The 22,644-nt window shown below is 42.4% G+C and overlaps 1 protein-coding gene across 1 annotated transcript in view; it reads right to left on the reverse strand.

Annotated features, from left to right (window-relative positions):
* gfra2b (GDNF family receptor alpha 2b) overlaps positions 1 to 20,068 on the reverse strand; it is a gene marked incomplete at both ends in the record, with an annotated part of 75,109 nt that extends 55,041 nt beyond the window's left edge. The window contains one exon of the mRNA XM_080017596.1: positions 19,786 to 20,068. Coding sequence (XP_079873722.1) covers positions 19,786 to 20,068 — 283 coding nt within the window. The remainder of the gene's footprint in view (positions 1 to 19,785) is intronic.
* Positions 20,069 to 22,644: the final 2,576 nt, after the last annotated feature.

The following is a 22,644-nucleotide window of genomic DNA, read 5'->3' on the forward strand; positions in this document are numbered from 1 at the left end:
GCTTATGATCATTGATTTTGAATGAGGACAAAGGCCTCTGCCTCCAGAGGGGGAGTTTTTTAAAGCATTGTCTCTGTTTTCCCAGGAACCCCCCAACTTTATGTAAAGAGAAATGTTCTTTCTCTCTACAATGTCAATTCTAACATGAAAGAACCAGATCACATTTCGTCCTGTTTACCTTGTATGGAGATGAGGAATAACCACAGGGAAGCCTGGAGGTGCATTGTAAGGGATTTTAATCCGTGTTTGCCAGGTCATTTACAAGGTCCTGTGAATTTACTGTTTTAGGTTGGCATCCAGGGAAACAGTTGAGGGACACAGACTTGTAAATTACTTCTGACCCAAGCCACTCCCTCTGTTGTTGTATAAAGCCCTCTTGATCAGAAATAAGATCAGACTGGTCTGAACACTGCTTTGGAGCAGTACTGAACCTTTCTCATTATTCTGCAGAATAAATAATCTTGAATATTCTCAGTTTTTGTTTTCTTGTAGCGGGCAGATTAACCTCACCGATCACTGCAGAAGATTTTCTTCCACAAACCCCCATCCACACATACACTCAGGAAAGGAGCACAACCAATAAGCGTCAAGTGTGGCTGCTCACGCCATCCAATCCACACACCACAGTAACAATGAGTTTATTATGTTGTTTTATCAACTGTTTTGTTCACATTCTTTGCAATCCATCGGCAAATTAAACACATATAAACACAATAAAACAAATACTGTATAATTGTAAAAGCTAATTAGACCGTAAATATAGTTACAGAGGTGAAAATAAATTGTCTCTTAACTCAGGTTTAATGAATTTTTTGACCTGCACTGTCCATCATACTGATATGTGATGTGCTTAGGCTTACCGAAGAAAGCGATTGTTCCACTTTGGAATTTGTGGTAAAAGCAAAAGTAATGACTATTTGTATGTTTTATTTTACATATTACTCATAAATATTTAAATAATATATTATTTCATACATACATTTTTTTCCATATACAGTATATATATGCTGTATACAGTATATATATATATATATATATATATATATATATATATGGGGGCGATATATATATATATATACAGTATACTGTATATATATTTAATTTTCTTTGTATTATTATTTAGACATCTTCGACAATGCTGCAGTTTTGCATATTGCATATTATCCAGTGTGTAGCTGTTTGTACACAGGTCTGTGCAGCTCGGGTAACGCGTGTTTGTATTTGTGTCCAAATGCAGGCATAGTAAGCTGAATATGAGGAATGAGATACTGCTTTGTGACACGCTTTTCCGGCTCCTCTCAGTTTTCACCTCCGTCATTATCCCCATTTTAATTATTACTGACAATGGAGTGCTATCAAACCCCTTAGTCTGCAAGTGCTACATCTCCTCTCACTGCTGCACTTTAGTAACCCTATAAGGCCTTCCCGTCTACCCTCTTCCTCTGCTTGCCATGGATGTCCTTTCTATTTTAATCTTTTCACTTGTTTCACCATTTTTTTCCCCACTCCCTCTCAGAGATGCTGCCTTTGTACTCATCATATAGCATTGTGGATGTTAATTGGGTATACGGGAGGCAACCTTTTTACAGTTTCATCTTGTTTTATGCAGATCCAAACATCGGTCCAGGCTCAAATCATTTCTCATATCAGCATATTTCAACTGTGTGAAAAAACACTCAAACAATTATCATTTGTATATAAGTATTATTATGCCATGGCATGGTTGATTCGTTGGAGAGTGCACGTTAAGTGAGGATATACAGACATCAAGTTATCCCCGACTGTAAGTTATAGTAATGAAAAGTTTGAATCTTTCTGGTGATTCAGCTCATTACGAGTGAGTCAGTTAAAATATTTATTCAACTTTTAGACTATTTGTTAGAATCAGATGAGTCTGGAATTCTCGGAAGAATCAGTAAATTCTGTCAAAGCAATTTATTTTGGTTGAATGTAAAGTATACAGTTAGTCACATTCAATATGAATTATGCCAAATGCCAAGACCTTTTTTACCTTTACTTAATCCTCAGTAATTATTTTATACATATTCGCACTCTCTCTCGCCCACTCACTGGCTTGTTGGGCTCAAGCAGCTGGGCTACTTTTTTTCATTAGTGAATCGAGAGTTAAGTCTCAGGCCGTTTCTCAATACCAAGTACGTGAAGTCCGGACTTGCGGACTTCGTAGTTCAGACTTGGCAAGTTTGACTTGGGAGTACAGACTCCCTGGGACCAATACCATTACCACCGCTTGGTGCGAAATGCATTCTGGGATATTTGGCTGTCCCAAGTCCACACAAGTCACCACCGATGTATCCTCGATAAAATGGGCGGAGCAAGTCCACATCCGGGCATTTGGACTGGACTTGGCTTGATGCGTTCTTTGATTGGAACAGTACTTGGGCTGCGACTGATGACGTTTCACAAGTCCACAAGAACACAAGTACAGACAAGAATGCAGATTGAGAAAGGGCCTCAGTGAATGCCTCTGTGTCAAGCTGCAGTTAATGAGTCATCAATGAACAGGTCTTTTGGCGGAGTGACTCCTAACTCCAGAGTCATTTGAAAGATTTGTTTGCTATGAACAAATCGTTCGCTGTGCATCAAAATTTTCCATGAATGTAATCCATTCTAAATGAATACTCTGCTTACATTAATGCAACCCATCCTGTAATTATAACCCATTTTATTACAATACAGCCAAGGAAGTCTCTGGCATCAGTTGCAGCAATAGCCTCATCCTCACAACACTTGTAGACAGCAACAACAGTAGTCCACTTCACTTTAACCGATACAGAGAGTATTTGCAAAAGGCGGCTGATGGACAGCAGCAGTGAGTAGTGTATACCTTACATAGCTTTACTTGTAATTTAACCTGTGCATAGAACTGGCAACTATGTACATTTTTTTATATTCTGCTTTCTTTATATTTGGCTATTTTTCTTTATTTTTGGCTGCATTTGTAAATATTTTACAGATTGTTAAGCTTGTTTTACGCTAATTGTCTGTACAACAATAGACCAACCAACCCTCACCACTACAAATTCTGATTCTTATTCTGATATGATTATGAAAATCTCAGTATTGCTCCGAGAACAATGAAATTGCTGGTTGGCAAGCTGGCCGTTTTGTCCAGCACACTTTGGGATTATATGCCCACTGGCTCTTAGTTACTGGAGTGCTGAACAATCTTTTCTTTTAACACAAAAATCCTAACTCAACTATGACATGGTAACCATTGCATCTCAGGTATTAATTAGATTTTCATGGGTCACATAAAAACATAGAAAAAGCAATGCATCAAAACCCCGCAGCGCGATCTCCGCCCGTCGGGGCCGCCCCGCGGCCACTGACTTGGACCGCCTGCCTGCGCCGCCTCCGAGAGGATGGTGCTCTCCTGGCTCGGCTGCTACTGTCCCTCGGAGCTCCTCTGCTGCCAGACCTCCATCCATGCTCGTTGTCGGCTCCTCCATGGTTCAATGTCCCAGCTTTGGAGACGTAAAATTCCTTCAGCTACACACATGGCTCAAGGGATACTGCTGCTCCCTCAACGTTCCATTTGTGGACAACTTCCGCACCTTCTTGAACCGTCCAAACGTCTTCAGACATGATGGAGTTCATCCAAACTTTCACGGATCACATCTCCTCGCTTTGAACATGGAGCTTACGCTGAAATCTTCTGTTCTGCTGCTGATGTTTCATGGGTCCGATCAATTCTGACATTAATGGCTGTCACTCTGCTCTACAAATTCCTGTAATTATAAACCATAGACCGAAATTACGTAACTTCCCTGTAACATACAGGAATCTAAACAATTTACTACCGGTTCAGACACAAACTCTCAGTACCCCACAAAGCCATGCACCCAGAACAATAAAAATGTCTCTATTAAACGTAAAGTCACTACCTAACAAGTCATTTTTAGTTAATGAGCTTATAAGTACTCATAACCTGGATTTCGCTCTATTAACTGAGACCTGGCTGGATAGAAATAGCTCAGTCGCACTCATTGAGACAGCACCTCCTAATTTCAAGTTCATCCAAACCATGAGAGCTGACCAGAGGCGGTGGAATAGCTGCTGTCTTCTCTGATATCTATATCTGCAAGGGAATCCTCCTCGGAGAATTCATGTGTTTTGAACACATTGCTATATCTATAAACTGCAGTGCCCTGATTTTGATCATCGCTGTCTATCGGCCACCAAAATCTAAATGTGGCTTTCTTGATGAATTCTCTGAGCTACTGTCCAAAGTTTCCACTGATTATGATTGTGTAATTATCTTAGGTGATTTTAATATTCATGTTGACAATCAAACAGACCCAGATGCTCAACATTTCATTAGCCTATTGGAGGCATTTGACCTCACTCAGCATGTTTCTGGACCAACCAACAATAAGGGGCATATTCTGGACTTAGTCATATCAAAAGGACTAAATATCACTGTACCCTATGACATAGATGTTGCTATTTCACATCAACGTTGCATTTTCTTTGACGTGTCTGCTCTTCCTGTACAACAGAGGGGTACCCAACAATTAAAAACATGTCATGAACAATAATACCCTTGAAACCTTTAAGAGAATTGTAAATGAGTTACCGCTGTTCAAGACATCATCAACTGAGGATCCTGTGAACAACTTCAACTCTAAAATACAAAATATCATTGATAAGATTGCACCTGTTAAAACTAAAAACATAGAAAAACCAAAAGCCCCCTGTCGAAATGGAGCACTTATTAGGCAGCTTAAGAGAGAGTGTCGCCAGGCAGAAAGAAAATGGAGAAAGACAAATCTTCAAGTTCATCATGAAATTTACAAGGATAGAATATAGAAATTAAACAGGCCAGACAGTCTTTCTTCTCTTAAATCATTAATGAAAATCTCAACAATATGAAGCGCTCTTCTTCACTGTTGATCAACTTATTAATCCACCATCTTCAATCCCGTTAGAGATGCAACCCAATGAAAAATGTGAGGAGTTCGCTACATTCAAAATTATAACTATCAGACAGCATATTAGTGCCTCAACATCCAGAAATGAACCTACCCTTCAGTTCCCCAGTAATATGACTGCTGCCATGTCTCATTTTGTCCCCTTAGAAATAAAAAGACTGGACGATATTGTTGGTCAGCTCAGGTCCTCCACCTGCTGCCTGGACCCCCTCCCAACCACATTTTTTAAAGCAGTTTTGAACTGCCTAGCACATGAGGTATTAGAAAATTTCAATGGCTCTCTTCAATCAGGTATAGTCCCTGCAGCATTTAAAACAGCTGTCATTAAACCACTCCTGAAGAAGAGCAATCTCGATGCAACAGTTATTGCCAACTACAGGACCATTTCCAACCTGCCGTTCCTCAGCAAAATACTTGAAAAAACAGTATTACCTTCAGCTCAACAACTATCCAACCTCAAACAGCCTTTTAGATACCGATCAATCTGGCTTTCGACCTCACCATAGCACAGAAACAGCACTTATTAAAGTTCTGAACGATCTACACATAAACACTGATGCAAAAAAACTATCTGTTCTTCTGCTCCTGGATCTCAGTGCTGCCTTCGACACTGTTGACCATGAGATTTTATTAGCGAGATTACAAAAATGGGTCGGCCTATCTGGCCCGGTTCTAAATTGGTTCAAAATCTACCTACAGAATGGGCAGTTCTTCATGTCCATTGGAGATTTTGTGTCAAACAAAGTGGATATTGTATGTGGAGTGCCCCAAGGTTCGATTCTGGGACCATTATTGTTTAACCTCGATGTGCTTCCACTGGCACATATTGTAAAGAAATACAAAAAAAAATTACTATAATTATGCAGATGATTCACAACTGTACATATCCCTATCTCCTGATGACCTACTCCCCATACACTCCCTCACTCAGTGTATTAATGATATTAATGCATGGATGTCAAATAACTTTTTACAACTGAACAAAGACAAAACAGAAATATTCATCTTTGGTGCCAAGGCTCAAAGACAGAAAATTGCAGCTCATCTTAGTTCTCTGTCCCTGGAGACCAAGAATGAAGCCAAAAATCTGGGTGTAATCATAGACGCGATCTAAATTTTAAGAGCCATATAAATCAAATCACAAAATCAGCCTTCTACCATCTAAAAAACATAAAAAAATTAAGAGGCTTCCTGTCAAAAGCAGACTCCGAAAAATGAATCCATGCATTCATAACGAGTAGATTGAACAACTGTAATGGCCTATTCACCGGCCTCCCAAAATCAGCTGTGCAGCGGCTACAGTTAATCCACAATGCGGCTACACGTGTTCTCACTGGGACAAAAACGTTTGAACATATCACACCGGTTCTTAGATGTCTACATTGGCTCGCCGTCAAAACTAGAATTGATTTTAAGATTCTGCTACTTGTATATAAAGCTATAAATGGCCTTGCACCTCAGTATATAAAATAAATGCTAATTATACACGAACCAGCAAGAACTCTCAGGTCCACAGACAGTGGTCTTTTAACTATCCCTCGTACCAACTCTAAAGCAGGAGAAGCTGCTTTCTGTATCTATGCCCCAAGTAAATGGAACACCCTACCGAGGGACCTGAGAGAGGCCCCCCACACTGAAAAACCTTTCTGGTCGCTACAGTCTATGACTGACTAACTGACTGACTGACTTCTGTCTGTCTGTCTGTCTGTCTGTCTGTCTGTCTGTGTTACTGGTGCTGGTGCTGTGGCTGCTGCTAACAGATATCTAAACTTAACCCTCGCTTACCTTATGGCTAAAATTAAGCATCTCTAACCCTATACCCTAACTTAAACACCTCTAAACTTATACCTCAACTTAACCGTCTCTAACCTGAGTGACTTCTTTGGAGAGCTACCACTTCCAGTTCCGGTGACGTCTTTTCGTGTGCGTTGCTGTTTACTTTTTTGCTGTTGTTTTTTCTTGCTGCTGCTGGAGTTGATGTTGCTGCTGCTGTTGTTGTTTTGTGGCTGCAGCTGCTATTTCTGTTGCTGTTTTTGTTGTTTCTGTTTTGATATTACAGTAAGAGGATCATAAGAAGGATGTGTTTTCAGAGAGATAGTCAAAAGGATCTACCTGCCAAGGTCAGAATGAAAAACTTGACCGATAATTTAGGGACGCTAATTAAAGGACCGTGACTGGATTAAGATGAGACGGTGCACACATTTGAAATATCAGTTTCTGGTGAGGGCTACCACTTCCGGTCCTGGTGACGTATTTGCTGTGCGTTACTTTATTGAGATGAGATGGTACACACTGTTGACTCAATACAGATGAGGAGATTTCTGGTTCCGGTGAGAGCTACCACTTACAGTTCCGGTGAAGTCTTTGCTTGTGCGCTGTTGCTGCTACTATTGCTGCTGCTGTTTTCTGTTGCTGCTATTGTTTCTACTGCTATTGTCTTTGCTGCTGCTAACCTTATACCTAAATTTAACCATCCACTGTGACTGGATTAAGATGAGATGGTGCACACAATTGAAATCTCAGTGTCTGGTGAGGGCTGCCACTTCCGGTTCCGGTGACGTCTTTTCTGTGTGTTGCTTCCCTGAGAACTGTTGACTCAATACAGATGAGATTTCTGGTTCTGGTTAGAGCTACCACTTCTGGTTCCGGTGACATCTTTGCTTGTGCGCTGTTGCTGCTGCTATTGATTCTGTTTTTGCTGCTGCTATTGTTACTGCTGGTACAGTAGCCACTAGTGTTGTTATTGCTGCTAGGTGGTGTTGCTGCTAACCTTATACCTTAACTGGTGTTGTCGTTGCTGCTGCTAACCTTATACCTAAACTTGACCATCTCTGACCTTATTCCTTAACCTTATCATCTTGAATATTATACCTAAACATAACAATCCCTAAACTTATACCTAAACTGAACCATCTCTAACCATATACCCTAATTTAAATATCTCGAACTTTGTTCCTCAACTCAACATCTCTAACATCTCTAACCTGAGTGACTTTTCCGGTTCCGGTGAGAGCTACCACTTCCGGCTCCGGTGAGGTCTTTGCATGTGCGTTGCTGTTGTTGCTCCTGCTTTGGTTTTGCTGTTGTTGCTGCTGGTGTTAATGTTGCTGCTATTTCTGTTGCTGTGGTTGTTTCTGTTGTGATATTACACTTAAAGGATCATAAGAAGGGTGTGTTTTCTCGGAGAGAGAGAGAGTCAAAAGGATCTTCCTCCCGAGGTCTGATTGAAAACTTAACCGGTAACTTAGGGACGCTAATTAAAGGACCGTGACTGGATTAAGGTGAGATGGTTGAAATGAGCAGTTGAAATGTCTGTTTCCGGTGAGGGCTACCACTTCCGGTTCCGGTGACGTCTTTGCTGTGCTATACTTCGTTGAGATGAGATGGTACACACTGTTGACTCAATGAAGATAAGGAGATTTCTGGTTCCGGTGAAAGCTACCACTTCCGGTCCTGGTGACGTCTTCGCTTGTGCGCTGTTGCTGTTGCTGTTTTTGTTGCTGCTGTTGTCGGCTGCTGGTATTGTCACTGCTGGTGTTGTCGTTGCTGCCGCTAACCTTATACCTTAACTGATGTTGTCGTTGCTGCTGCTAACCTTATACCTAAACTTAACTCTCGCCTACCTTTTACCTCAACTTAACGTAACCTTATACCTTGACTTAACCACCTCTAACCTGAGTGACCTTTCCGGTTCCGTTGAGAGCTACCACTTCCGGTTCCGGTGACGTCTTTGCGTGTATGTTGCTGCTGGTGTCGATGTTGTTGCTGCCGTTGTTGTTGTTTCTGTGGCTGTTGTGACTGTGACTTGACTTGAATTGACTTGCTAACTAGAAAGTCTCATATTTTTGAGACTTAATAAAAATCATTAGTGTGTGTGTGTGTGTGTGTGTGTGTGTGTGTGTGTGTGTGTGTGTGTGTGTGTGCATACCATAAGCAAGCTTGTACAAATGAAAGTACAGCATAGAAAAAACATATGCACAAGTATTCCCTATACCCGAGAGGACTTGTTACCCTGTATTCATCTTAATTGCTCTAAGTAGATCCTCATCCTCCTTCCCACATCCACACAAATCACTCCATTTCCTTACACCTAACCAGATTGAATGCAATTAGCACTGTTCAACACACATCAAGTAATGTCATCAGCAGTAAAACAAACGATTAGGTTTCAGTGGCTGATGAAGCTTGGCCTCCAAATAATCAATATCGCCACTTAAGGGAGGATGAAGACGTCTGGAGGGAATTACATCAACCCTTGTGTCATTGGGAGTGTTTGTGTGCCGGTCAATCTTTGCAGATGTTCGCCAGCGTGCATGGTGTGGTTGCATGCACAGCTTTGTGTTTGACAGAATCAATGTCGTGCGTAAATACTTCCACAAATTTACTCTTCAAATAATCAAAGAAACTTGAAATTTCCTGTAAAAAGTGACTCATTTCTTATGAAATTACTTACAAAAATATTCTCAAATATATTATTATATATTCTCTCTCCTTACACGTAGAAATCTATAACGCGACCTGTTTAACAAAAAATAAGAAAGACCATTGACATTCTATGATATGAAATAAAATGTTTTCAGAGAGTTTTCCATTTGAGCACCATACTTGGTAAAGTTTGTGTGTCTACCTGTATCTTACAACAGAAAATTAGAGGAGCAGTGAAAGGACTCTGTGGAGCAAAACTATCAGCTTCCAGCTCACTCATCAGCATCGTATGCTAAACACAACAGTCTCTTAAGTCAGTAATGTAAATCAGCCATTTATTTGACTGAATGCTAAATACCTCTGTCAATGATGAATTTGTACCAAGGCCAATTATTGGACATTGGGCTTAATGACCAATATATTAGCATGCAGGGCACAGTAGGTAAGCTGTTGCTGCTCCTCCCACCTCGGGGTGAAAGGAAACCGGACATGCTGGTTGGCCAAATTGAAGACGATTAATTTGTTTGACCCCACTTTGGACTGGTATCTGATTCAGGCCGTCTACCCTGCCTTGCGCCTACGGTCAACTGGGAGCAATTGTTTTTGTCAAATATTTTGAGATTTACTTGGAAAGTCTCTGAACAAATCCATGTCAAAGCATATTAATGTGATTTTATTTTGCTAAAGACAGCTGTGTGTTTGTTATCAAACTGAAATACAGGTGTAAGCAATATAAAGTTTTGGTGGCCATAACCGCCACTCAGTGTTTATGACAATTTACTCCAGCAGATGTATGGAACCCTATGAGGATACAGTAAAATCATAGTACACACTCTTTTTGAAAGGCAATGTGGCTCGATATTAGGTTAGCCTGCTTAGTTGAGATCACAAGACTATGCACTGTTCTATCTGACTCCATCATTTTGCATTTTTACATGTACCCATTGGTAAAACTATTGCTTCCCTGGCATTTAATGCTAGGGCCACATAAAATGATTTTCAAGGCCGATTTGGCTATAATTTGAGATCAGGCTGAATCGTGGTAGTCCAGGGTAGTCCAGGGTAGTCCATGGTAGTCATACTGTAGAATCATAGCTGTCATGTACGTATATGTGTGTGACACATACAATAACACTCAAATCTGCCCTCTATACAATCCCAATCGGCCAGGTCATGATTCAATCAAACATGTTTGATTGCATCAGGGATAGTCTTTCCATGATCATTTGGTGCCTGCCTCAAATCAAAGAAAAGCCTCAATCGCAGTGACAGTCTTCAACAACCAGTAAGATCATTGATGGGGAAGCATTGTCGTTCATGATTGAAAAAAAATCACATAATATGGCCCCAGCTTAAATCAATGATGAAAAATATGCAGCACTTGTTATCCATATAATATTGTTTAACAGTTTATGATTTTGAGATGATATTTTACTGGAAGAACCTGCACTGTTTGGAAAAATGTAAATCAGGCTCAATCTCTGATCACCCCATCGCTCCCGAAGACATTAATTGGCTCTTTGGCTATGGCTCTTTTCACTTGTGGTGTTCCTCAAGGGTCATTCTTGGTGCCCTTTTGTTTTATTTTAACAGGCTTCCCGTCTAACCATTAGCTCTGTAAGAAATACAAGAGAACCTGTGACACCTGTGACATGCTAGCTGTCCCGGTGCTACTCACTTAACCTGCTCCTAGCAATGCTGTTACAGTAGATGGCAGCTAGAAGCAAGGCCCCAGCTCCCAGCCTTGAAATTGGTACCCCTTGCAGGAATAATACAACCAGCAAAGTAGCTTCATTCGGAGCTGGTATGAGCAAGACTACTGGCTGAAATATTCTGTCACTAAAGATGTAACTTTTTGCTTCACGTGTAGGCATTTCCAGCATGGTGGAGGACATGGGTTCCATTCTGAATCTGCATTCGATAAGAATGGTTGCCGTAAAGCTACAATAGCTTTCAAGACTTACAACATTAGTGCAGTTCATAAATTTGTGATGGAGGCATGGGGTGAATTTAAATTGAAATACAAAGATGGGTTAAGAATGGGAAATATGTCAGATATAGCCCAGCTTGTGCAAGAAAATCGTGAGTGCTGTATATGAGAGCAGAGGTTGAGTGTCTCCATTATAGTACAGGCCAGGGCATTGACCAGCATGGGTACTGGGAGGATAATGGATATGGAAATAGAGAAACTTTTTGGAATTACTCAGTACAAACAAACAGTTTGATGCAAGCGTAGCTAAAAAATGTGATCAGTTCATCAAAAACATGAACCAGTCTTTTGAAACTGTGCAAAATGCTTTACAACTTTTCGAATCTGTCACACACATCCTTTTCTTGAATAAACAGAAAAGATTGGAATCAACTGTGGATTCCAATTCTGAATCATAGCCTGTGGAATTGAATAAATTAGCAGATACATGCTGGGCATGCTAATATGGGTCTTTATGAGCTAAAAGGAAATCACTCTGCCATCCAGGGTAGGCTACAGGATATCATGGTTTAGGTGAATGCGCCTCACCCGTGCAAGTGTGTGTTTTTTTACCTGTGATTGTTATTGTTTGTTCTGTTAGATCCCACACGCTCCCTCTGCCCGACTCCAGCAACACTAAAACACATCCTGGTGGGCTGCAAGAGCAGCCTCACTCAAGGCCTATACACCTGTCAGTACAACCATGTGTTACAGTGTCTTGCAGCAGTGCTAGAAGGTTGGCCGATGAGCGTTAATGCCCTTCCTTCCCTTTTATCCTACTGGCCGGCAACAGCATTTGTCCAGGAAGGTGAGGGTCAAGCCAGACTCACCACATCAAGGCTAGGCGGGGCACACGATTGGAAGATGGTGGTGGCCCAAGGCCACCATCCCATCCCAGCTGAGATCGCATCAAACAACCTCAGACCAGACCTTGTGCTATGGTCAGCCTCACTCCATCTCATTTACATCATCAATCTCAGTCCAGCACCGCATGGAGGAGGCCTATGAGCGCAAGAAGCTGAGGTACTCTGAGCTTGCAGCCGATGCGCAACAACATGGCTGGAAAGCAAAGGTCTGACCAGTAGGCTGCAGAGGGTCTGTAGCCACATCAATGTCAGGGCTACTCTGGGAGATGGGAGTGCGAGGGAAGGTCCACAAAGTGAAAGACCTCCCCAGAACTGCTGAAAAGAATAGTCAGTGGCTCTGAATAAAGAGAAAGACCCCACCTGGGCCCTCGGGTAAGTAGATGGTACTTAGGGACCAGGCTTCCTCTCCATCTCTACCAGGTTCGCGGGGGAATGCCACGCATGAATGCCATGCATGTAAAAAAGGAAACTATCAACAATCAGCCATATCCCAACCCAGAGACAAATCCCTCTTGCAGTGGTGAACAAAGAAAGCAAGCACAAATGGTGAGCTCCTGCTGTAGTGTCCTTGAGCAAGACACTTGACCCCTAATTGCTTCTGATGGCTGCGTCCGTCGGTGTTTGAATAATTGTAAGTTGCTTTGGATTAAAGCATCTGCTAAATGTAATGTAACACTGAGACGTCATATGTCAGCCTCTGAGAGGAGAGTTGTATTACCACAAGAATCATGCGAAGTTGTTGTATGACAAACCCTGGTTTGCAGCCTGTGCTGCTAAACTGGTCCCTGTGTATTGTTGCCTACAGCTATATTTATTATTATTTAAATGCTACATATACATAATGAAACATGTATAATAAGCCTATGAACGACCACACTAACTCATTGAGTTAGTCTAAAATGATCTTAGACCTTTGTAAAAAAGTTATTAGTTAGTTGTTGATAGTTAGTTGATGTTATAATCAAAGAGGCAAGTAACGATAAAAAAAAACAAAGAGTTGCAAAGAGGGCAACTTTCTTTTCTTAATACAATATCATAACAGCTATTGTTTTCGGCAAATTTTTCAGAGAAACAAAATATTTTTGTCAAGATTACAAAAATATTATATATTGAAAATGAAAGCTGTTTGTCTGAATGAAAGACCCTGCCAGCCTCAAAGGAAATACAATAAAGAAGCTTTACCATAATCTACACAGGGATTCACCCAAGATCTCCCCTGAGGGTGCAATATCTACTGTAAATATGAGGGGAGCATTTTTGTACCAAAGTTTTTGAGTATTTTTCGTATTTTTCGAGAGTATAGAGTTTAATGTGTGTAATCACCAGGTGTCATGACATTTCACTGCATACCGTATGTGTATGTATGTGACAAATAATCTCTTGAACTTGAACTTGAACCCAAGTATTCATGTCTACATTTTTTAATAACTGATAACCGGATGATGGCTTTCACAGCCAAATGTGTTTAAAAACTGAATTTAGATTGTTTCTTTGTGTTGTGTAGTTGTAAGAGTGGCAACAGATTTTATGCAATGCAAGTAGAACATAGACGTAGAAGAATTTTCTTCTGCTCCTACACAGTAGCATTGCGTAATTGAGATATTTGGCTGACAGGACTCTGACTTGGTCCTTTCACAAGCACAGGACACAGGTTAAGGAATCAGCAAGCCATGCAGAGAGCTAACCCATGACTAATGCCACAGCCGGTAGCCTGCCCTCTTGTATATTGGCCCCTCAGGGAAGAGCTTAGGTGAATCCCTGTGTAGATTGTGCAAAGCTTCTTTATTGTATTTCCTCTGAGGCTGTTCGACAGCCTTTCACACAGATAAACTGACTTATTTTGAAATAAACCAGCTTGAAGCCTTGCAAAGGAGTTCAATTCCCAAAATATATCCGAAATAAAATATTTTTGCAATACTGACAAAATTATTTTAGAAGTGCTTTTCTGAAAACAATAGCTGTTATAATATTGTTTGCTCAACAATATCGCTCAACATGGACCACAATCTCTATGGAATGTTTCCAGGACCTTGTTGAATCCATCCTGTGAAAAATTTAGTCTGTTCTGGGTCTTACACAGTACTAAAAACGTTTACCTAATATATTTTAGGAGGGTCTAAATATTAACCAGAAGTTAAGTTGGGTGAGGTAGCGACGGGAGCAGAGGGGATGATTCTTTAGTTAAAATATTCATCTCTCAATAACACTCATATTAGCTTAGAACACATACTGTACACTCACACATAAATCTTACTCTGAACCACAATCTACCAGACCAGGGTCTGCGGGAAAGGAGGGGTGCAAGTTATTGGAGTTTAACATGTTTGGAGGACTCGCACCCCCACACCCCGCAATTTTAACTGCAATTGCCAACAGCACACATTGAGCACTGGGGTTTCCGGGGTTGTGGGGCGCTGGTGGGTTGGTGTGGGGGTGTGGTTGGCCAGAGGGTGACCAGGTGGGCTCCCTGCAGGCCGGGTTCAGGTCCTGGCGGTTTGCACCTGGTGCCAGATGGTTTCTGGCATGCTGCGTGCCTTCCAGGGCCCCTAGGAGGCCGCTTGCTGTCGTGAGTTGGGGTGTGGGAGGCGGCTCAACCTGAATGTGACGATGAAACTGAATATTTTCAAGAACCACGGGATTAGACTGATGATATGATTGTTGTTTCAGAAGTTGATGACGTGATGTCGTGAAGTCAGTTGAGGTTGGTGATGCAGATTATGAACAAGAAACAATGGATCAGATTGATAAATGTAAAATTGATAGATACATTTATATATTAAATGACACACCGACATATAGAGTTGATATACAGAGACTAATATTATTTTGCATTCTGGGAGCTGGCTGAATGGGTCCAAGTGCTAGGGAAACTTTCAGGGTGATTATCTCAGAAACACAGTTTGCCGCCCCCTCGTCATTAACAAGCCATAGCTTTAAAAAATATTACAATACAAGTGACACCTTGTCTTGAAGCTTTGATTCTTCACTTTCAAATGATGTGAAAAAGTCAAAGGGTAGAAAAAGTACGGGTTTCGCTGTGGTGGGTCACATATACATACTTGCGGGCTCATCACAGGCACACAGGCACACAGGCACACACACACCCCACCTGCACCTGCTTTGAACACACGAAAAACACCCTCCTGGTTACATCCCTCTCCTTTCCTCCTGTTACGACCGGAGCTAGGAGGGATCCAAACGCACAACACAGAGAGACGGGAGGCAGACGAAGGATGTTTTTTAGACCACACGGTGGAGATGGCCGGGGGGAATGGAGCAGTGTGGGTGATGAAGGTAATTGATCCCAGGTGTGTGAAATTGGCCGAAGGGAGGAGCCGCGGATAGGTCAAGAGCGGCCTCTAGTGGTGCTGGGAGGCCATGGGCCTAACAGTACCCCCCCTCTTACGGACGCCCCTTGACGGACATCTGGAACTGGAAGGGCGAGTGCGGTTGAAATCCTGGATGAGGGAGGCATCGGGATCTGTTTCCGGGGGACCCAGGAGCGTTCCTCCGGACCGTACCAGTCCACGAGGTACTGAAGGCCCCTCCCCCGGCGCCGCATGTCCAGCAGGCGCCGCACTGTGTAGGCTGAGTGAGACCGCCGTGATGTCCCGGAGGGCCTGGTCATGTTGATCAAGCAACACTCCTTGGTTCTGGAGTGTCCGCTGGGTCCATGTTTTTTGGCCAGACCGTACTGTTACGACCGGAGCTAGGAGGGACCCAGACGCACGACACAGAGAGATGGGAGGCAGACGAAGGATGTTTATTAGACCACACGGTGGAGATGGCCGGGGGGACCCGGTCAGATAGGGATGGAGCAGGGCGGGGCAGGGATGATGATGACCGGGAAGGAGGGGTCCAGGATCCGGGTGGAGAGACGGGGAACCGGGCTGGATGGAGAGGGACTGACAGACTTGGTCTACGAGAGGAGACAAGCAGGTTAACCGGGCTGGATGGAGAGGGACGGACAGACTTGGTCGATGAGAGGAGACAAGCAGGTTAGGGGAAGACGAAACAAGGAGACATAAACTAGGAACTTGGAACAAGCGCTAGGACAAGGAACTCGGAGCTAGGAGCTAGAAGCTAGGAGCTAGGAGCTAGGAGCTAGGAGCTAGGAGCTAGGCCAGTAGCAATTGGAACAGCAATTTGTCAGGTGGCCTCTACCTGTCATAGTTATGGGAGTAAATGAGGGAGGTGTTAGGCCCACGGCCTCCCAGCACCACTAGAGGCCGCTCTTGACACATCCGCGGCTCCTCCTTCGGCCAATGTCACACACCTGGGACCAATACCTTCATTACCCACACAGTATTTATTCTCCAGCTCCCCAGTCACTCATTGCCAGACCGTCAACTAGCTTACCCAAGTTGTACAGACGATGGTCCACAAACACGTGGTTTGTCCAGGGGCTTTGGTAGAGGTGTCACAGGTGGAGGTTCATTGTGTGCATGGGGATATTAACACGTATCCGATGGTCCAACTCGAAATTCGTTACAAGGGAAAAAAGCATAGGGTACAGGCTGCGGTTAGTTCCCTGTCGTGCTCCCTGATTTTGGGCACGGATTGGCCAGGTTTTGACTTGTTGATGAGAGAGGCTGGTGGAGTGCATTCACGGTCGGCAGGGAAATGTGAGTGTTGCGTGGCGCACAGAAGGGGTAGTCAAAATCGATTGCGTATTGACACGCCCAGGTGGCATGCTCACTCACCCGTATTTTCGGTGATTAGGGACAGGTTATACAGAGTGAGCCGTGACACTAAGACAGGAGAAGTTATAACCCAGTTGTTGGTGCCGAACAGCCATCGAGAAATGCTCTTCTAGGCGGCTCACCATAACCTGATGGCTGGTCACCTCGGTCACAAGAAAACACGACAGCGGATAATGGATTTAACCAAGGGCTACTGGCAGATTCCCTTGTCTCAGGAGTCCAAGTAAAAATCGGCGTTCTCCACGCCGTTTGGCTTATTCGACTTTCGCACACTTCCGTTCGGGTTGTGCAGTGCCCAGCCACCCTTCAGAGACTCATGGACCACGTCCTGCGTCCACATGTAGCATACACTGCAGCCTACCTAGATGACGTTATCATTCACAGCAACACCTGGGAGCCCAGCCCACCCAAAGAAATGTGCGGGATGGCGGGAGGTACGGTATCTGGGGTACCACTTGGGCGAAGGCCTGGTCCAACACCAGCTTGATAAGTCCCCCTCCTTAAACCCTTACCTTTGGGCAGAGATTTCCACATCCATGTACATGTTGTTGTTTGGTTCTATGTTTATTTGTCTCACTGGTGGTGATTCTCCCCCTCTTGGAGTAGTGATTAATTGTTTAAAGACAAAACATGGAAAGATCGTTCTGCAAAGAGGGGGATAGGTGGTGGTTCTGTGTAACAAAAAGCTGTGCTCTTGTCATCCCACAGGTCATCCACAGGCCAAAGTTGTTGCAGCAGTTCTTGATGATTGAAAAATTTATAAAGAGTTGCATTGCAGGTTGAGAAGTTGAACTCCACTTGCAGACTAACTCTGTCCTAGATGCAATGGCATACAAATATTCCGTGTTGTATGCCCAGCATGCTGATGTATAAAAAAAAATATTCGGCTCTCATCTGATCGAGCATGAACATCATTTTATCATCAGTCCAAAAGTGTGTCTGCCTACTACCACATCATTCTACAACTCTTTCCAGGTCAAATGCATGTGTGGCATGAATCCCTGATCTATTGATGCGTGCCCATAATGAACATGCCAGAAGCAATAAGATTAAGGTGTCTACACACCAAAGTTAGGGAGAAAAATAATGTAGGTCTGTCAATCGGATTACGCCCCGGGGCTTCATTCCAGATCATACTATATTCCGAATACATACACATACATACACACACACATACACATACATACACACATTACAAGACAGATGCAATACTGGGAATATTGCCTTATTTTGAATAAAATTTGAACATTTGTGTGCATGTAAATGCACTGATAAAGTTATGCAGTTTGGGATATATTTGCTCTATTTTTAAACAATAACTATTTTTCTCTCTGTTGACCCGGTTAGTCCTGATTTTATATGAAATAGTAACTTTCTCTAAAGGGACTGTAACAATCCGTTAGATAGTGTGACATCTCAGGCTTCATCTCTTCCTGAGAGTAGACTAATGTTAGGAACTAGCAAACAAACAATACGATTATGAACTACAATGGCAACAGTGCCAGCAAACCGCTAATTTAGCAATAAAATGTTTTCTAGATTTATATCTAGAAAATATGGACACAGATTCTCTTTTTTCTCTTTTATTTTTTGCTTAATATTACATCAGCTTTCAATGTATGCAAGCTGAGAAATGGCAGAAGTAATGTCAGACTGCCAGTGGCCATGTTGCATCTTTTCACATGTTGCTCATTATTAGGCTGATGGAGCATTTTTAAGACATTTTTTGTCACATTCAGATTATGGCAATGCAGGCGGGTCAAATAATTAGGCCTACACATACAGTATATTTCTCATCATGGTCTACTAGGGGCGGTTTTGTTGGGATAAGATTATGATTATGACTTAGGAGAAAATATGAAGACAAATGTATTACCTAATTGGAATTCAATCCTGGATTAAATGTATCGACTGCAAATTAAGTATATTTACACAAAAGGGGTGTTCTGAGAGAATTGTTTGTAGTTTGGTCTGAATGGAATATTCATAATTTACTTTTGAGTGAATGATGAACAATTACTTACATATTTTGTCAGCTACAGTATAAGATGTTTTATCTCTCTTATTGGCATTCTTCCCTATGGTAACTAAATTTATCTCTCATGTCTGTCAAAATCCTGGGTGTTTGTTGAGCTGCCAAATATGCGTATGGTGTTGATGGTGTAAGAAAACCGTGAGTCCATATGTTCTTGTGGACATGTGTTCCTGCATATGCTGGTGCCAGCATATGAGGATGCCTTTACATAGCTTTGTGAATGTGTGTGGTTTAAGAATATGATGTGTGTGCAGGTCTATGTTATGTGTGTGCATACATGTGAATGTGCATCATGTATAATGCAAGTGCTTTGCAGGCGCCGTTGCAGAACATAGACAATCTTAGTGGAAGGGAGAACAAAGGCCGAGGCTCTTAATGAGCTCTGCCACTGCTGAGATCCAAATAAGGCCAACCAATAAGCGCTGTGTGTACCTGATCCCCGTCACCGACACAAATAGAACACAGCCCCGGACCAGCAGAGGGAACCATATCAGGAAAGGGCATTAGCCAGGTGTCCAGGTTTGTTAAAACCATCCAGCTTTTTGGGCCGTTTGAGAATGTGAATATGCTGTGACTCTGGCTCCATCTGGCTCCCTGTTCATTTTTCTACAAGACAGTCTCCAAGAAAAGAAAATTATAATCTGGTACCTCTCTCATTGTTTCACACCTCATTCATACAAGGCCATCCACAGTTTAACTCTGTGGATCCAATTTGGCCTCCAATGAAGACCTTGAACGATCTGACAATTTGAGAATAGCCTGGTACATATAATGAAATTATTCTAACCAGCCGCCCACTCTGACCAAAAACAACACCCCCAGCCTTCATACTCACCCTCAGTTAGACCCATGTGAATACTCCAGTAGTTCTGTAGACACTGCAGCTCCTTTTTCATGCCTCTCTTACACCGACAGTCATAAAGTGGTGAGTTTTGCAGCACCTCCAGTGCACCCTGGCACTCCTTGGAGGCCAGCATGGTGCTGCGCTCCTTGTCCCCCCCTGACAAGCACTGGCGCATGATCCGGTAGCGCGAACTGCACTGGCTGTTCTGGTTGCACAGCTCAGAGGCTCGGACGCAGTCCAGGGGCTCCCGCCAGGCTGATGTGCCAAGTTGCATTCTGACACCAACATAGTTATCTAGCGAAAATGAAGTAAGAATTAGACCCCTGATAGAATTTGTACTTCTGTGTGCGTGAGTGCGTGTGTGTGTGTGTGTCTGTGTGTAAGTGTGTGTGTATGTGTGTGTGTATGTGTTCATCATGTAAGTAACTGAGCAAGAAAGTACTGTAATGTCAAATTCACACCATCCTCCTTCACTCAAACTCAAATTCCACACATTAGCAGCATGTGGATATAACATCTCTCTGTTAATTAAGATTATTTCAGTGTGTAAGCTATAGTTTGTATCCTAAAGCATAAAAAGTCACACCAACGTGTTTTACCACTTTACTAATTCTTAGTCAGACAGTTCAATACTTGCCTAGATGTACCAACAATGCTGGTAAAACAAATCAGTGTCAGTTAGACTAAAATAAAATCAATGCAAAACGCTGGGTTAGTATAACAAATATTTATACTTTTTATTCAATCACAATTCTAACACAGTCATGTTGTTTTATTTTTACAACATTTTTTTTATCTGAATTTGTAGTTATATACATCAAAAGCAAACCAAATGCGGGACTGGATTTCTAAAACGGCGTATTTAGGATTAGTCATGGGTGATTAATTGGGTCTATATCCTTGAAATGACTTTGACATCCCCTATATTATATATATATTTTTTTTTTATTATTTTTTTAATTGTAGGATAGGTATACGCACTCATCTGCGGGAAGAAAAAAAGGTGCAGGAGGCACTTTATATCGTATTCTCCTGTGATATCAGGGCAATGGGTATGACAGCTACTTTTCATTTTAGTAGATGTCAGGGCACATATTGTGCGTAGTTGAGGTAGAAACTCACTGTGGTACTTTTCACGGTATTTTTTTTTTTGTTTTAACAGAACCAGTCCTGCCCTAATGAAACAAGTGAAATGATTCCATTCATGTTTAAGTCTGTAACGCACGGGCAAGGTCGCTCACTTACCCAATAGAAAAAGCAAACTGAAAAGATGAATCGGAGACATTTTGTGTCGAGCGGTATCCCAACAAGTCTCCAGGCGGAAAACACGCGACTGTCTTCCCCGGGGGGCTTGGTCCACTTTCCACCGGTCAACGCCGGGAACGCTCGGAAGCGGCGGCGAACCGGGGGCGCGTCGCTGGCACGGCGCAGGCGGTGTGGGCCGCCTCGACGGCACGGCGCTGGGAGAAGAATTGGTGTCGGCGAGTCTCTGTCATGTTGTAATATCCAGAAGTCTCATATGTTTTTCCCCATTGCCATGTCCTATCAGCATCGCTCCAACTTTGCCCCCATCCCACCGTGCGTGATCGCGGAGTTACGTGAGAATGGCATGGGCACAGGACGGCGCACGATCGGTATCACGTATTTATTTTCCCCCCTAATAATAATAATAATAATAATAATAATAATAATAACAATAATAATAATAATAATAATAATATCCACATGTATGTTAGTTAATTCGGATGCTTATGGCGCTGCGTCGACCCCAGAAAATAATCACCCTCCACCCCCCGCCCCCGACTTTCTCTTGCATCCCTGCTCCTGCGTCTCATCCAACGATGGCGAGGACGGAGTGGTGTCAGAGCGCGGCACGCAGCTCCTTCTTCCACCCCTTTCCAACACACACACACACACACACACACACACAAACACACACACACACACACACACACACACACACACACACACACACACACACACACACACACACACACACAAATATCTATTTTTCTCTCAATCCCTCTACTGTTCTGCTGTTTCTGCATGACCTGGGGTGCAGCGGGGCTTCATCAAAGCAAACGACTTTAATGCATAAATACACATAAATGCACGCACGCTCCCACGCAAATATAGACCCAGCATTTAATTTTATTTTACACTGCTGGAGGGAAAAGCTCTTAAACAGATGCACAACATCTGGTTCCATTACAAGCTTGTTTTTACATACAAGTTAGCGTGGGTTGTTAAGGGGGTTTGGCGCAAGTAGCCAAACAGTAATGCCTGTGATCTTCTCTTGTTTTTAGGGTTAGCCATTTGAAGATTTTTGCACATGAATTGTGTGAGGGGAAAATCATGAATTGTTCATATTCAAGAGGTATTTTTTTTACCATACAGTTGCACACCATTAAAAATTGCCAAAATGCAGGGCGTAGCCATCAACTGGGAAAGAACTACCCTAATTGTTCTCCTCGTCTTACTTCATGTTAAAACAAAAAAGTGTTATGGAAGTCTATAAAAAATATGAATCAATTGGCGGCCTCTGTGAGTTATGTTTCTTTTTGTGTTCTTTTTACGTTTCATTTTGTGTTTGTTTTATTTTTTAATACTGGGATAACATAATATCATGTAACAGTTGAGTAATAATGTAGTAATAACTTATATCTACTAATTCATTGTTATCCAACTTAGTATTATTGTATACATATTTATTCAGCCAGTACAGTATATCAATGAATACTTGTGTTTTATACCCACAGCCATACTCCTAAATTAATTCATCTTGTGCAGAGATTCACTTTACGTATGTTCTGTACATTTGTACATTTTGTTTGGCTATTTCCTTTTTTT

This window comes from Zeus faber (assembly GCF_960531495.2).
Source record: "Zeus faber genome assembly, chromosome: 17".
In the NCBI taxonomy this organism is placed as follows: Eukaryota; Metazoa; Chordata; class Actinopteri; order Zeiformes; family Zeidae; genus Zeus; species Zeus faber.